Source organism: Lemur catta, chromosome 2, assembly GCF_020740605.2.
Source record: "Lemur catta isolate mLemCat1 chromosome 2, mLemCat1.pri, whole genome shotgun sequence".
Taxonomy (NCBI): domain Eukaryota; kingdom Metazoa; phylum Chordata; class Mammalia; order Primates; family Lemuridae; genus Lemur; species Lemur catta.
In genome coordinates, this window is record NC_059129.1 from 53,255,807 (window position 1) to 53,273,943 (window position 18,137).

Here is an 18,137-nt window from a genome sequence, read left to right on the forward strand (position 1 = left end):
TGACTAGCTCTGACTGTAAAGTATAGCAGAAGTGATGTAGGACTTCTGAACCAAGCCTGGAAAGGACTGGCAGATTCTGTTTCCTCTCTCTTGGAAGGCAGTTGCCTTTTAAGTCCAACTAGTATGAGACCACCATGCCGTGAGGAAGCCACAGCTTGTCACATGCAAAGGGAAAGGTCACGTGGAGGAGCACCAGTGCAGCAAATGTATGAGTGAAGCCTCTTTGATCCATCTGGTCCAGCTCGGGTGCTGGCTGAACGCAGCTGCCAAACTACCAGATGATGTCACGTGAAGCAGAACCATCTAGTCAAGGCCCATCTGAATTCCTGGCCCCAGAAACACGAGAAATAATAAATCATGTTGTCTTAAGCCACTAAGTTTGGGGGCGGTTATACAGCAGAAGCTAACTGAAACACAAATAGGCAGGGTCCCCATGAGGCAAGGATCCACACCAGCTGAGGAGGTGTTTGCTGAGGGCAGAAGGAAGCTATAAACACCAGCAATGACCACTGGCCAGCTACAGAAATGACGACAGTAGTGGTTATGAGTATTTCTTCCTTCCTTTAACGTATTTGTTTTTGTATTAATTCATTTTCTTCATTTTGCCCCCTCTCCCACTCCCTCTTTATCTAATATAAGATATATTAATATTAATAGCGGTTAGCCATGTATCTCAGTTTTCAGGTTATAGGATATTAAAGGGGGAGTGTAAATCAGAGAAAAGAGGAAGAAACATCACTCCCAAATGGATATGTCATATGGGACTTAATATCCTTTTTAAAAAAATAGCCTTTTTATTTTGGAATAGTTTCACATTGACAGAAAAATTGTGAAGACAATACAAAGTTCTCATATACCCAACACCCACTTTCCCCTATTATCAATATTTTACCTTATGATACATTTGTCACAATTAATGAAACAATATTGATATATTATTAACTAAAGCCCATACTTTATTCAGATTTCCTTAGTTTTTACCTAATGTCCCCGTTCTGTTCCAGAATCACATCCAGGACACCACATTTATGTCAGGTCATGACTCCTTAGGCTCCTCTTGGCTATGATAGTTTCTCAGGCTTTCCTTGACAGCTTTGAGAAGTATGGTTATTCTCTAGAATGTCCCTCATCTGAGATTTGTCTAATGGTTTTCTCAAGATTAGACTAGGGTTATGGGTTTTGGAGAGGAAGACCACAAAAGTCTTTATATTCATTTTGGAAGACAAGGTTAGCATGCATCATATTAGCTGGAAGCATTTTGCTATTGTCTTTATTTAGAGGTTAAATATGGTTAAAAGATGTGTGTATGGGTGCCAAGTTGACAAAGGGAGGGTAGACTGTGGTCACTGCTCATGTGCTAACTTTGTGAAACTGAAACAATATTTCCACAAACCCCTTCCCTATATAGTTGAGTTAGACTTGGCCAAAAAGAGAAATTTATGCAGATTTGAAAGGTGCAAGTGAAGCAACTATTAATCTCTGAGGTTCAGGCCATTACAGACAAAGCACAGATGTGCTGACAGGTTCTAGCCTGTCCTCACTTTCTTCCATTCTACAGTTCTGATGGAAGATCCTGTTGACCAACAGTGGCCACAAGCTCACTGCCAGACACTTGGTGGTGAGCCCACAGAGGTGAGTCATACAGAACCATGGCTTCCTACACACCTTCCCGTGAGCTGTCACTTTGCAGCCACTTTTGGCATCTGGTTCTTCTTTGCGTCTCACATGATGGATTGGTGACTTTTCCTCTGACCCTCCAACTTTCTTCCTAGGCTTTCCCTTTTCCAGGTCTTCCCACAACTGTGTAAGTTCTGACCCCTCTAATCCTTGTCCCATAATGCAACATTGGTTCTGATTCTGTGACTGAGCCCTGACTGATACATCAAGCTATGAGAGACTAATCCTTGAACTGGGAATAACTGTAAAAGATGGAAAAAATACATAAACAAATGTGTAATAGTTTCCTATGTGCCATAACGAATTACCACAAATTTAGCAGTTTAAAAAATACACATTTATTATCTTATAATTCTATAGGTCTGAAGTCAAGTATGAGTCTCACTGGACTAAAATCAAGGTATTGTCAGGCTATATTCCCTTCTAGAGGTGGTAGGGAAGAATCTGTTTCCTAATCATTTGGGTTGTTGGGAGAACTCAGTGCCTGTGGCTGTAGTGCCAAGGTCCCCATTTTCTTGCTGGCTGTATACTTAGGGACATTTAGGAGGCCACCACATTCCTTGGCTTGTGGCCCCTTCCTCCATCTTCAAAGCTAGAATGTCAAGTCCTTTACATGTTGCATCTCCCTTACCTATTCTTCTGCTTCCAAGAGTCCACGTGATTAGATTGGTCCAATCTGGATAATCTAGGATAATCTTCCTATGATTAGCAACCTTAATTCCATTTGCAACCTTTTTCCTTTTTGCTATGTTATGTAACATATTCACAGGTTCTGGAGATTTGGATATGGATATCTTGGGGGGGCATGAATTAAGTGAAGTATTAGAAAAAAGCCAAGGTAGCTTGGCTTCTGGTTCTCTTGAGAGAACAAGACACTGGAGAAATGGAAAGTTCTCTTTTTCTCAGGCAATTTGCCATTTAACTGTGAGAGGAAGAGAAGCCAAGCAGCCTGGGGCTTGTGGCAGTATCACTGGGCTGGAAGGCAGAGGTTGGAGTTTGGGGCTGGCAAGGTAGTGAGGGACCAAGATCACAGAGAGAAAGAAATGGCAGAAAAGGAAGCCTATAATTCTGCATGAAATTTCCTCTTGAAGTATATGTCAACTCCAAAGGTGCACACATATGGGATGAGAGCAACAGCTGGAGGCTAAAAAGCTGAGCAGAAATTTCATCCATCTTGTCAGGCAGGGGAGTCAGAGGTTGGATTTCAGGGCTCACCAGGGTTGAAGGCGTCTGGTAAATACCACAGGCTCTCAGCCGAGACCCAGGGATACTTTCTAGGAATAAAGGTAAAACAGAAATAGATCAACTTTGATCTGACTATCCCTGATATGCCTGTGAGAAAATTAAATCCTCTCTGGAAGAAATGATCACCCAGAGCTTCTATATTTTTTTCACATACAATGTCTGGCTTCAACGAAAAACTCCTAGGCAAAGCTGGACATAGAACCAAATGACTGAAAAGCAAGAGGGAAAAAACCCAAACAACAGAAACATATCCTCAAGCAACTCAGATATTGGGGTAATCAGGAAGGGACTGGAACTGGAATTTTTTTAAAAAGAATTAAATGATGATTATATAATTGAAAAGTAAAAAAACTAAAATTAAAAATTCAGTAGATGGGCTTAACAGAATTTAAAAGAAAAGCTCAATAAAGATAGGTCAGTCAGAAAATATCCAGGTTAAAGCAGAGAGAAAAAGAGATGAGAAATACAGAAAAGAGGACAGGAGACATATTGTATATGGTTAAAAGTCTTTTTTTTTCAGCTCATCATGGGGGTACAAAAGCTCAGGTTATATACATTGTCCATGTCCTGCCCATCCCCCCGAGTCAGAGCCTCAAGCGTGTCCATTCTCCAGACAGTGCACCTGGCACTCACCATGTAGTCATACCTCCATCCCCTCCCCCTGCCCCCCACCTCCCCGAGTCAGCACCCTCAAGCATGACCATTCCCCAGACAGTGCGCAACGCACTCATCATGTAGGCGTACACCCATCACCTCCCCCCACCCCCCGTCTCAGTCTGATATCCAATTGGTATCCTTCCCCAATGTGCATTTAGGTGATGATCAGGGAAACCAATTTTCTGGTGAGTACATGTGATGCTTGTTTTTCCATTCTTTGGATACATCACTTAATATAATGGGTTCCAACTCTCTCCAGGAGAACCAAAGAGATGTCATATCACCGTTATTTCTTATAGCTGAGTAATACTCCATGGTATACATATACCACAGTTTACTAATCCATTCGTGGATTGATGGGCATTTGGGTTGTTTCCACATCTTTGCAATTGTGAATTGTGCTGCTATAAACATTCGGGTACAGGTGTCTTTGTTGTAGAATGACTTTTGTTCTTCTGGGTAGATGCCCAATAATGGGATTGCTGGATCGAATGGTAGGTCTACCTGAATCTGTTTAAGGTATCTCCATAATGCTTTCCACAGGGGTTGCACTAGTTTGCAGTCCCACCAGCAGTGTACGAGTGTTCCTGTCTCTCTGCATCCACGCCAACATGTGTTGTTTTGGGACTTTTTGATAAAGGCCATTCTCACTGGAAAAGTCTTTTTTTTTTTTTTTTTGAGACAGAGTCTCACTCTGTTGCCCGGGCTAGAGTGAGTGCCGTGGCATCAGCCTAGCTCACAGCAACCTCAAACTCCTGGGCTTAAGCGATCCTCTTGCCTCAGCATCCTGAGTAGCTGGGACTATAGGCATGTGCCACCATGCCGGCTAATTTTTTCTATATATATTTTTAGTTGTCCAGATAATTTCTTTCTATTTTTAGTAGAGACGGGGTCTCCCTCAGGCTGGTCTCGAACTCCTGACCTCGAGTGATCCACCCGCCTCGGCCTCCCAGAGTGCTGGGATTACAGGCGTGAGCCACCACGCCCGGCCTAAGAGTCTTGACATACATGTAATTAAAGTCCTAAACGACATGAAGGAATATTTGAATAAAAGTGGCTAAGATTTTTTTTTTAAGAAAATTGACAAAAGATATCCAGCCACACATTCAAGAGGGTCTGCAAACTCTGAGAAAGATAAACACAAAGAAAACTACATGTAGGCATGTCATACTACAACTGTTAAAAAATAAAATAAAAAAAAAAAGCCTTAGAAGCAGCCAAAGAAAAGCAGACACATTACCTTCACTGGGGCAACAATAAGGCTGACAACCAAAATCATAGAGGCCAAAAGACAAAGGAAATAATATGATATGTGCAAAAAATAATGCATAGTCTGTAATAACGACAAAACTTTGAGAAAACAAAAATACTCCAAAATAGATATGATTAAGTTAAAAAGGAATCATCCATAGTATGAAATACTTAGCAGTTATTTAAAAAAGTCATGAGAAAGTGTTATTACAAGCTACAAAGAAGTAGTATTCTATGTACATATTGTGTGTGTGTGTGTGCATGTGTGTATTAAAATGTCAATTATGTTTAGTCTCTATGTTAAAGGACTGTGGCTAATTCTAATTATATTCTTTGTGCTTTTCTGAGTCTTTTAAAATTTTTTGTTTGCAATGAATGTATATTTTTAAGTAATTAGTTAAAAATGGTTAAAAAGAACAAGTTAAAGAGTTAAAATGACAAAAATAAGTTAAATCCAAGAAATAACAAATTAGATAGCCCCCCAAATAGCCTCATAACTAATGCTATTCATAGCTAAAAACTTTCCTACGAAGAAAACTTCAGGCTCTGACAGCTTTACTAGTGAATTCTACTGAACTTTTAAGAAAAAAAATAATACTAATTCTACAGAAACTCTTCCAGAACATAGAAAAGGAAAGAGTATAAGTCCAAATTCATTTTATGAAGCTAGTATTACCTAACATAAAAAACAGAAAAAAGACATGACAAAGAAAACTCTAGATCAATATTTTTCATGAGTATGGATGCAAAATACTTAACAAAATATTAGCAAATCAAATGTATCAAACTATAAGGAGGTTATCACATTGTGACCAAGTGGCATTTATCCCAGTAGTGGAAGGTTGGTTCAACATTCCAAAATCAATCAGTGTAATTTAGCACTGAAAAAAAAAAAAAAACTGTGATTGTCTCCAAGGATGCAGAAAAACCATGTGATAAAATTCAATATCCATAAAAACACTCAGCAAACAAGGAATAGAAGGGAACTTTCTTAATGTGATAAAGAGCACCTAAGAAAACCTTACAGCTAATTTAATGGTGAAAGACTGATTGCTTTTCCTCATAAAATCAGGAAAAAGGTGAGGATGTCTATTCTCACCACTCCTATTCAACTGTAACTGAAAACAGTAAAAACAATAAAGCAGAATTAATGAAACCAAAGGCTGATTACTTGAAAAATCCATACAACTGATAAACTCTATCTAGTGCACTGGATAGCCTAGTCAATGCAATAAGGCAAGAAGAAGAAATACAAACCACACAGATTAGAAAGAAAAAATAAAAAACTGTCTTTATTTGCAAATAATATCATCATCTATGTAGAAAATCCCAAAGAATGTACAAACAGAAAAAAAAAAAGCTCACTAAACAATCTACTATAGCTAATAGGTGAGTTCAGCAAAATTTTAACATAAAAGGTTAATAATATACAAAAATCAATTTTATTTCTATATATTAGCAATGGATATTTGGAAATTCAAGATTTAAAAAATCTTTCTTATAGCATCAACCATGAAATATCCATGCATGAATCTAACAAAATACGTACTAGATTTATATTCTGAAAACTACAAAACATTGATCATAAAAATGAGAAAATACTTAAATAAAGGAAGAGCTATACTATGTTCAGTGATTAGAACGGTTAATGTAGCTAAGGTGTCAATTCTTTCCATATTGAGCTACAGATTCAAAGCAATCCCAATCAAAATCTCAGAAAATGTTTTCTAGAAATATGGAAAAGCAAAGAATCTAGATACATAAAACAATTTTGAAAAAGAAGAGCTGAGAGCCTCATAAGAACTGATTTCATGACTTAGTATAAAGTCACAGTAATCAAGACAATGAGATATTGGCATAAGGATAAACATATAGCTCAATGGAACAAAACAGGATCCAAAGCAAACATACTTATGTGGTCAATTAATTGTATGTAGATAAGGGTGCCAAAGTAATTCAATGAAGAAAGGGTAGTCTTCTCAGTGAATGGTGCTGAAGCAATCAATCATCCATATGGACAAAAAAAGAATCTCAACCCTTGTCTTGTACCATGTATGTACAAAATAAATGCAAATAAATTAATAAAAAACCTAAAGATGAAAGTTAAAATTTTAAATATCAAAAAGAAAACATAGGAGAAGGCCTCTGTGAGCTTGGATTAGATGAAGATTTCTTAGATACGACACAAAAAATATGAGCCATAAAAGAATAAAAATTGATAACTTGGATTTCTTCAAAATTGAAAACTTCAGCTTTTTCAAAGACATTTAAGAAAAGATGGATGCCAAGAGGGGAGGATGGCTGGAGGTCAGGAGTTCAAGACCAGCCTGAGCAACATAGTGAGACCCAGTCTCCTCCACCAAAAAAAAAAAAAAAAAAAAAAAAGACAAGCCCCAGACTTGGATAAAAGATTTGAAAAACACATTTCTGATAATGGCTCTGTATCTAAAATATATAAAGAACTCTTATATTGTAATAAGAAGACAACCATTTTTTAAAAAGTGGACAAGAGATTTGAACAAATACTTTCACAAAGAAAAGATACAGATGGAAAAGAAACGTGAAAATTTGCTTAATATCATTAGTCATCAGGGAAATGCAAAGTAAAACCATAACCAGATACCACTATGTACCTATTAGAATGCCCCAAATTATAACAAAACAAAACAAGCAACATACCCACTGCTGGTGAACATACGGAGTAACTAGAAATCTCATATTTTTGGTGAAAGTGCCAAATGGTACAGCTACTTTGGAAAATGCTTTGGTAGTTTCTTATAAAATTAAATATTCACTTAGCATTTGAGTCAGTAATCCCACTCCTAGGTATTTACCCAATACAAATGAACACATGAGTCCACACAAAGATCTGTTCATTCATATTCATAGCAACTTTATTCTTAAAAGCAAGGAATTGGAAACAATGCAAATGTCCACTCAGCAGTAAATGGATAAACAAATTGTAGTGCATCCATATAATGGAATGTTACTTAGCAATAAAAGACAATGAACTACTGATACATAAAACAAGCTGGATGAATCTCAAAAGCATTATGCTAAATAAAGAAGGCAGTCGAAAAACTTGAAATTTAACTTAATATGGAATTATTCAGTTTAATATGCCATTCTGGAAAAGGTAAAACTATAGGGACAGAAATCAGATCAATGGTTGCCACAGGTTAGTAATGGGGTGGGGGATCAATTACAAAGAAAATGAGAGAACTTTTGTGGGTTCTTGTATTATAATTGTGGTGTTGATTACATAACTGTGTTCATTTGTCAAAAGTTATTAAATTATACTGTACATCTAAAAAGGCTTTATTACTATATGTAAACTATATTAGATTAAACTGACTAAAAAAAGTATATTCTGTGTGCCCTGCTGAAAACAACTCCATAACATGAAATGACAAACAAATGCATTAAAATAAAAAAATTGCTAACCTGGAATTGTGATAAAAAGAAAATTTGAGCAAGTAGTGTTTCACTAAACAAATATATGAAAATAAAGTTTGATATAGTATTATTGAAAACCTAACTACATCATAACTAATTTCTGCTTGTGGTGGCCAAATTTCTTATTCTGTTGAAGATGCATTGTGATTCAGGGAGTATTAAAGTGTAAAAACATTTTTTAAAAAGCTATATTGAAAAACGCAGTTGAAGAAGTACAGAGGACTATGGAAAGTCAAGGGGAAGCTACTGTGGAGGTATGTAGTAAGATGACAAGCCAGGACAGAGTGAGAGGCAGTTAAAGTCTGGAGAAGAACCAGGGAATGTAACAACATGGGTACAGTGTTACAAGAATTTGCAGAATCAAGTACCGATCAATCATTTGTTGAGTTAGTAAATACTGACTGAAGACATACTATGTGTCAGGCCCTGTTCTAAATGCTGGGATACAGCGGTGGACAAAATAGACCATAATCCTTAATAGCAGACTCTACATTCTAAGGGAGGAGACAATAACAAAACGTTAGAAGATGGTAAGTGTGAGAGGAAAAAGAGAAGGTAGGGAAGGGGACCTGGTTGTGCTAGGGCAGGGGCGGGGGTCTCAATATTTATAAGGGAGGTCAGAGAAGGCCTTAGTGAGAAAGTGACATTTGATGTAAGACTTGAAGAAGGTGAGGGAGCCATGAGGGTAGTTTTTAAAGGTGAATGCTTTTAAACACTGAGCACTCACGGTGTACTCAGCTAACATCTGTATACTTTGTTCAGACTCATTTATCTTCCATAATCATGATATAAAAAGATACCATTAATGTGATAACTGGTTATGACAGTTTATAAAAATGATTTATAGAATAAATATAATCTTCATTTCAACTGAACAAGAAAATATTGAGATCTAACTGAAAGAAAACCACACACCTCAATTTATTTTTAACTACTACTACCCCTCCTCTCCCAAACCTGCCCCTCTTTCAATTTTCATTATATGTGATTCTGGGAAAGCTGAATGGCACAGTTTAGTACTAATAAATTTTTTAGTATCATTAGCTGGGAAAGGGGGTTAGAAAAAGCAGGAGGAAATAGCCTCTCCATATGAAAACAATAATCACATAATATTTATTGTCTGGGATTGAAGTGTTTCAAATATGCAAAGCAATAAAATGTCAGGAAAAGCAAAACTTCCTAATATTAAAAATATCATAAATTTTTTCCAAACTAAGACATATGAAAAAAGTTCAAGTGATACTTTATGTCAAAGGGAAAAAATATCCTTAAATCTATGTTAAAGCAGCCTGAAACCTTCAGAGGGTACAAGCTACTCACCATTGAAGAACTGAGGAGACAATGGCATTAGCATATGAGTACAGAGAGCAATGGTCACCTCTTTTTCTCAAGCTTGAGAATCATTTTTTAACATAAATTCACTGATCCATGCATTCTATAACTTGGCTTTTGCTGTCTCTTAAATTAAAAATATATATATCGTCAAAAAGTTAACAGGATTTCATTGTCACTTTTACATGAATTTATATTTTACAAATCACAGTGGCACATACATGTAAAAGAGTGGCACCTATATGGGCAAAACATGGTTTATTTAATCTACAGATAATTTCTAGGTGGCCTCATGAACCCCTTTCTATAATCCCACAGTTTCCCTCAGGTCCTTGACTCACTGTTTGGAAACTGTAGACTACATGTTGATTGCTTGGCTTTCATGGGTGCTAGAAAGAGTCTTTTTTGGATTAATAAATAGATATAAAGAAAACAGACACTTTAATTTCAAGCTATTCTTTCGTGATAAGCTATTGCCTCCAGCTCAGAAGATTTCATTATATTTAGTCTAAATAGATCTTTACATTTGCTTTAAGTTCAGTGGACATGTTATTCCATTACCTTTAGGGAAATCTCATCCTAAAAGGCTCATTGTCTTTACAGTAAACCAGTGGGAAAACTAGTAGGCTTTCCAACATGGACTATATACAAAAATAGTCTTACTAGTCTATAATTCTTTTTCAAGGTTGTACAGGTTCAGATGGGACACAAATGTTCATAGGTCTTGAACGGTGCAAATGTGATTGATCTTTTTTTTTTTTTAGACAGATGCAGTGGCATCATGCTAGCTCACAGCAACCTCAAACTCCTGGGCTCAAGTGTTTCTCCTGCCTCAGCCTCCTGAGTAGCTGAGACTGTAGGTGTGTGTTACCTTGCCCAGCTAATTTTTCCATTTTTTTGTAGAGACAGGGTCCTGCTCTTGCTCAGGCTGGGCTCGAACTCCTGACCTACCTCAGTCGATACTACTGCGTCGCCTTCCAGAATGCTGCCGGGATTACAGGTGTGAGTCACCGGGCCCGGCTGAGGTTATCTCTTTATGAGATTCTTAACCCTTCAAACAAGACTGAAGTCACAGTGACCTACTCACAAAGGCCACAAGAAACCTGATTCATGGGTGCTTTGAATTGCTTTCTCTGAGACACTGTATTTGTCTTTAAGAAAAAAAGCTGTGATCATCTACAGTTCATGAGATCTGTAGCCAAATAAGTGAAATAAGCAGTGATATGAGATTAAACAAAGACTTTATAAAAAAGGATTCTGAGCTCATGTTTAAATGAGTAATTTCTATTAAACAGACAATGGAATGTGTATTGGATATCTAATATGTGCATGTGGGAATGACAAAGAGGCATTAATTCAAGATTTGCCCTCAAGAAATTCTTAATGTGGTACAGTCTAAAGGCACAGGGAGAGTTGATTAGGGACACTAACTAGGAAGCAGAGAGCAACAGGGGCTTAAAGAGTTCAGAAACCAGAGGGTGCTGTGGGCCCAGCTGGGCAGGAAACTTCATAAGAATAGTCTAGGGAAGGAGACCCCCATGAAAACCTAGAAAAGAAGAGGCAGATTGATTTTTTCTACCACTAACAGAAACACATGCCAAGGTATGTATCACAGCAGAAGAGCTCCCAGGAGACTTCACTTGTCTCCACATGGGCCGCAAGGCAAGGTTCAGCTGCAGTCTCTGATCTTCACGGGAACGTGGCAAGACAGCCACTCCTGTAAGGAGCTGCCACAAGGTAGTTTCTCATCTGCCTCCCTGGTTTTGGTGAGGCATGGTGCTTTCCACCTCAACCCCCTTTTGGGTATGGACGCAAGCTATAAAACTGCTTGGCTGTGTCCTCCATGACACAGTGACCCTGTGGCTTGGTACCTTCCTGTGGAATTAGGAACGTGGAAAGTTAACACCCTACCATTCGGGCTTACTGTCTTACAGACCAATCCTATGGAAGCGTGACAAGCCCTCAGCTGCAGTCGTAGCTGCTGCTCAGGGGCTGCTTGACTGATGGCACATATAGGGCACGGAGGAGTGAGAAGTGGCCAGTGCACTGAGGTGCACTAACTTCTCCCAAGTGAAGTGGTTGGAAGAAGCAAATGAAAACCATTCAGAAAAGAAAGCTGCAGTACCACAAGGCTGGTGCACTACTATTTGGGATCTTAAAGTACATAAATCAGAGGGTGACTTGTCCTGAGGTAGAACAGACCTAAGGTTGAATTAAAGCTGCTAAGTAGTGGCCAGAATGGAAAATTATCATTTTTAATTCAAATAGTGCTCAGTAACTTTCTTTCCACTTTCCTAGTTTTCTCTGTATACCACTGCCCCCACCCCCCGCCCCCAGTCACACACACCAACACGCTGGGCTGGGAAAAACTAGGACTCCTGTATCAGTCAGTGAGCAAACACTTAAAAGGGTCGTGTGCATAAAGCTCCAGAGCACTGCCATGTGTACTTCTGTATCTGCCACTGCAAACACATAGATGGATCAATACCTTGTATGAAAGCATAAAATAGTATAGTCTACGTCGTTACAGCCTTCTGGGGAAATCTGGTCTTCAGAAATAAGAGGCTTTGTACACATAGATCTTTGAGGAAGTTTTTCTCCTAATTTGTATAGGGACTCAGTATGTTCACTGATCATACCTGTTTATCTTAAAGTTTAAGACATTATTGAAAACTTCCCAAAATTCTATATAATTATATTCCATTATATACATAATACTTGGCATCAGAGAAGGAATGTTAAGTTAAAAAGACATTTTCTTTTGAGACGGAGTCTTGCTCTGTCACCTGGGCTAGAGTGCCGTGGTGTCAGCATAGCTCACAGCAACCTCAAACTCCTGGGCTCAAGCAATCCTACTGCCTCAGCCTCCTGAGTAGCTGGGATTACAGGCATGCGCCACCATGCCTAGCCAATTTTTGTATTTTTAGTAGAGACAGGGTCTCACTCTTGCTCAGGCTGCTCTCAAACTCCTGACCTCAAGCGATTCTCCCGCCTCGGCCTTCCAGAGTGCTAGGATTACAGGTGTGAGCCACTGTGCCCAGCCAAAAAGACATTTTCTTGTAATCAAGTTTTTCTGGTATTAAGTAGTGCTTCCAGGTCCAAGGTCAGGCAGCAATTCTCTTTAATACACTATCAGAAACCTTTGGTCTAGTCCATGCTGTGTAACAGTGGTTAACAGCATGAGATCACAGTGCTGGGCACACAAGCCAGCTCCACCTTGGGTAATTGTGCATACAGCACTTAACCTGCTGGTACTCAGTCTCCTCTCTCCCGCCCGTGGGGAACAGGGAGAATAATAGTGCAGAACTCGTAGTGGGGTTGTGAGCATTAAATGAGATAAATCACACAAAGTGCTTAGCACACTGTGTGCTGTAATTATTATGTCAAACTTATTAAAATGCTGATACAATATATTATCATTTTTGATAGCAAGTAGAATATTATCTGGTATAAGTAAAGCTATATTTTGATCATCTTGATTCTTTTTCCTGTATCTTTTTCTATTTTTACTTTCCTTTGAAAAAAATGAGAATAGTGAATATTGGGTGGTGATGAGTAGAAAAGAGATCACGACTATAATGCTCTATTCAGAGTTATAGTGGTTCCCAACAATGAAATACTGTATGTGGGGTTCTTGTGACTTTGTAGGAATTGATTGTTTTAAAATATGTTTCAATTGCCAGAATTTCCATGAGTTATGACAGCTTGGATACTTAATATTTTGCTCCAGAAAACAAATGTAAGTCTCTTTCTTTTAAGTACTGTGGTATCACTATCCTACACACAACGCTTGAGACTTACTTTAAGAGATAGAACGTTTTAATATTTGAGTTTTCAAAGGCATCTGGCCCTTATTTAACCATCACATTTACATCCAATTCCTGCAGGCACAGTTTTGTTGTTTAAGCTTGGCTCGATGCCCTCTGCAGAAAGCCTTCGCTTTAATGAACACAACCCCAAGAAAACTGCTCGAGCCCCTGCTCCCAGCCAACCACACCACCATACAATAACAGCACAAAAAGTGTCATCTTGGATTTCAAATAAGAAGATAAATTTAAGAAAATACATTACTGGAGAATTAACTTTATGTGGGGGCCACTGCTATGACACATTCAACTTGATACCCTCAGATTATTCACAGAAGTGTTTATGTACTATGAAACGTTCAGCCAGAGCATACAGGAAACTGTAAAATATTTTATGAGATGTATACATGGTTGATGGAAGAATTTTAAATGCTACCTGGGAAGGTTCTATCCAAATTCCCAGAGGACAGATGAGAGAATATGTTCTCTGTAGTGATTCAGTTTTACACAGGGGATTATATGAACTAGAAGCGGTGCCTGATTTGGGAACTATTTTAAAAAACCATAAGATTAAACTTTATAATTTCTAGACAAGTAAACTTATTTTCTTTCAGACCAAGAATCACCGGTTATGATTGTCTTCTACTTGGTAAAAGCCCTAAACGTGGGTTGGTTGTTGTTTTATAAAAACAAACAACAAACAGTAGTAAATGAAGGATTCTCCCCAGATACAGGAATTATATATGCCATTTAAAAAATATTTGTTCTTCTGATGGTTTTCAAATAAAAACTCTTGGTTCTAAAATTGGAACATTATTTTTCAATCACAACTATTACAATATGTGAAGGCAGGAAGGCTAAGGACATACCTCAAAATGCCATGTTTAGAAAGTCACACTTCCAAATTTAGGTGAAGTGGAAATATTTGTTTTTTTTCTTTCTTTTTTTTTTTTTTGAGACAGAGTCTCACTTTGTTCCCAGGCTAGAGTGAGTGCCGTGGCATCAGCCTAGCTCACAGCAACCTCAAACTCCTGGGCTCAAGTGATCCTTCTGCCTCAGCCTCCCGAGTAGCTGGGACTACAGGCATGTGCCACCATGCCCGGCTAATTTTTTCTATATGTATTTTTAGTTGTCCAGATAATTTATTTCTATTTTTAGTAGAGACGGGGTCTCGCTCAGGCTGGTCTTGAACTCCTGACCTCGAGCGATCCACCCACCCTCGGCCTCCCAGAGGGCTAGGATTACAGGCGTGAGCCACTGCGCCCGGACAAAGTGGAAATATTTCTATTTGTTTTACCCTCACTTAAATCTAGGGAACAGTATCAATTTCCCATGAGAGAGGCTATTTATTTATTTGTTGGTTTATTTATTTCAAATTCAATCTCAAAAAAATAAGGCACAAAATATAGAAAACTAGTTTTGTACATCCCATTTGGTTTAGAGTTGAGCCTGATGTATAAGAGAACACAGATTGTTTAATTAATACCATAGGACTTTTGAAGATTTTAATATGTAACACCCTTTAGGATGTGTCCATAGCTAGCAACATTTTAAAAAATATATTTACATTATTTTCTAGGATAAATATGCCATAAAACCTCAATGTGTCTTGGTAATATTTTTATGCAAACCCAGTGTGGTTGAGAATACTATATAACACCAGGCTAAAAATTACGTACCATAGATTCTTATGTCTATTCGTTACTACCATTATTGAGTGATCCTGGGAAAGTCACTTTCCCTCTCTAGGCCATGTTTTATTCATCTGTAAAATGAGTGGCTGTTCTCAACGATTTCTAAGACTATCTTCTGCTCTAACATCATGATTCTACATAACATTTTAATCTTAAGAGAACTGTTTACTGAAGTCATATTTTCTGAAACTTTCCTCCTATAAATTTTCTCTTTTCTCTATGCTCCACTGCTTAAGGAAATTTTATTTCACTTCAAATTTAGTGTTGTGGAAAGAGTCAGAGAAAGAACCTAAGTGTAGAAAAGGGAAAGAAAAAGAATAAAAAATATTCATATCGAGCAATTATGGGGACATCTAGGCTGGTTCAAGACAGACATAAATGACCTTGTTTTATTCTAAATTCAGCTCTCTGGCTTATGATGAAAAGTGAAAGGTTATTATATGAACTTACTGGGCAAAACCAGATTTTATAAATAATTACCTGTCAGACTGTTCAAGATAGACAAACATATGCCAGACCAACAAAAACATAGACCTGTCATATTTCTGAGAGAAATGTACATTGATTCTTCCTTCTCTGGGACTATAAGGAGATCAGGTAGAATAAAATGAAGGGGAAAAACGAAACTCTTTATTTTATGCCTTGTGCATAATTTGAAATGTATAATGTGGGAGAGAAGGAATTTTGATGTGAAAAATTAGCTCCTGAAAATTTTATACCATCTATAAGCCTGGCAGATTGAAACCAAATACAAAAAATGGTATTGTTTTAAAAGTTAGGGTGTTTACTGCAAGCTTATAATTTTCCATGATTAGGGATGCCAAGGAAAATAAGAATGATGATAAAAAGAAAAGTTTAATCATATAGTGCAACAAGCATTGATGGAACATCAAAACCCTTTGGCAATTTTTCACTATTACCTACCTGCATTTTTTTTGTTTTGTTTTTGACATGCAATTTTTTTCACAAAAGGATTACCATAGAACAGGTAAAATGATAGTTAACAAATGTGAGTAACATGGTATAATCATATTAACTGATACTCATAAGATTTGGTCACAAGAAAAAAAATCTTTCACATTTCTCCTTTCTGTCTTTATTAATTCTTTACAAAGTCTGTTTTAAGTGTATGTAAAAACCATGATAAAAGTAAAATTATACAAAACTCCCACAGAATTAAAGAAATAACTTCCTTACTTCCCTTTTTGTAATTCAAGTTTAATCAGGAACTGTATAACTACATCTGCTATTTCTCAGTTTGTTCCCAAGAGTTATAGTTCCTCCTTTCCTGGAGAAAGCATAGATGCCAGAGGGTAGCTCAGTTGCTACCAGCAAGAAACTACCCCAGCCCACTATTCCAGGCTCGGTGTGGTAGTGCTTGGTCCGCAGCCAGGAAGCAAATCACTCTGCTTCCCCTCTGCTGATTCTGATTACTTTGCTTCTAAATGGGTGTGGCACATGTAGGCGTGGTGGGCCTGGGGACCGAGGAACAGGAAAAAGAGGGGAACGAAGATGGAGGAAGAGGCTCTATGTGAAGAAGACACACATCCTAGGCAGATGGCAGGAAGCTGGGAGGAAGGCACTGAACATGACACACAGACGGTAAGGGGGGTGAAGGGAAGGAGATGGGAACAGGTGGTTCATTAGGTTGGGTAGATCTTTGAAGTTTATAAAATGAATAGTTGTTTCTAAAATACATGTAGATATAGTCAACAAATGTTGGAAAGTAAAGATGGTATAATGGAAGGAGAAAACTGTCCCATTTCCTTTATCCCAAACCTGGATTATAAAATGTGCTGAATAAAACACAGACTAAACACTGGTGTGTGGGGGGGAGGGCACTGCTTTTAAGTTATGGGAGCTGAGGGCAGTAAATCTACTCCAAATTAAAATTTCAGAATTGTGTGATCTGCATTCTTGTCCACCTACACACTATCCCAAACATCCTGCCATTAATTAGCTAAATGGCCCATCTAGTAAACAAGACTAACGGTTGAGGGGGCTGGAAAAGAGCAGGAGTCAGCCAGTTGAAGCTGATAGTCACAACAAATCAGCCCACTCCCTCGGATGCAGAAAAAGTAAACTTGTATTTTATTTTGTTCCAGGAGGGGAAGAGAAATCACCTTCATCCTTTCCTATGGTCGCAGGCACAGGCGCAGGCACATCAGCAGGCCAGAAAGGCCATCCCGTTCCTGCGGTAGGCGCTCTGTCAAAGGAAAGGAAATCTGCAATGAATTATCACATCAAGTCAAACAAGGAAAGGAGGCAAAAAACATGCAGAGCTTTCTTCCTGTTTTGTAGACTGCTGGCTACAACAGAATAGAACGCTTAATCTGAACATTTTTGGTGGCAAAGCTGTAGCAACCATTCTGTCTATTAAAAGTCAGTGTGGTTAACAAGTGGTTAGTGATTCTATTTTGGGGAAGCGGGAGATATGCAGAGTAAGACATCCCATTTTGTTAATTGATTGGGCTTGGTTAGGCCAAAGAGATGTGTTGAATCTGTTTGTCTTTTATAAACATGTGTTCTCCATTCGACATGCTCAGGAATCACTTCTAACTAAGTATCTTAATAGTCTATAAATTACTGACTCATTACAGCCTTCCCAGGCCTAATTTATAGTCTGAGTGAAAAGCTATGGGAACAGACACTAAGAGAGGCCTTTCTTCCCCACTAAAATATGATGATGTCAAAGGAGTTCTGTACATTATAGGTAAGTATCCAAAAGGCAAATCTTACATAATTTGTATACATACATGTACATACAGATGTATATATATGGTTATGTACAGTGGGGTACAATAGTCCCATAAAAGAAAATAGGGAAATGAATTCTAATTGCAATAATTTAATACATTCCAGTAAAGAAAGCAAACTTGCATGCTTTTCGTTCCAAGGGATATATTTTACATTTCAGTGTTAGACGACCTGGATGACACAGAGCCTCTGTACTTGCCCTGAATCTCATTTTAAGACCCAGAGTGGAGCAGAACTAAAATTCAGGACTTAGGAATAAAAT

The 18,137-nt window shown here is 38.0% G+C and overlaps 1 protein-coding gene across 3 annotated transcripts in view; it reads right to left on the bottom strand.

Annotated features, from left to right (window-relative positions):
• Positions 1–803: 803 nt before the first annotated feature.
• The window catches only part of SUPT3H (SPT3 homolog, SAGA and STAGA complex component), a 447,473-nt gene continuing 430,139 nt past the window's right edge, over positions 804–18,137 (bottom strand). For 2 of the 3 annotated variants that reach the window (XM_045542085.1, XM_045542088.1), the window contains 2 exons: positions 17,242–17,324; positions 804–2,951 (listed from right to left, as the gene is read on the bottom strand). In XM_045542085.1, the coding sequence (XP_045398041.1) occupies positions 17,283–17,324 (42 nt within the window). In that variant the 3' untranslated portion in view covers positions 804–2,951; positions 17,242–17,282. Of the gene's footprint in view, positions 2,952–17,186; positions 17,325–18,137 lie in introns of those variants that run through there. The other variant, XM_045542086.1, reaches the window with a different exon arrangement.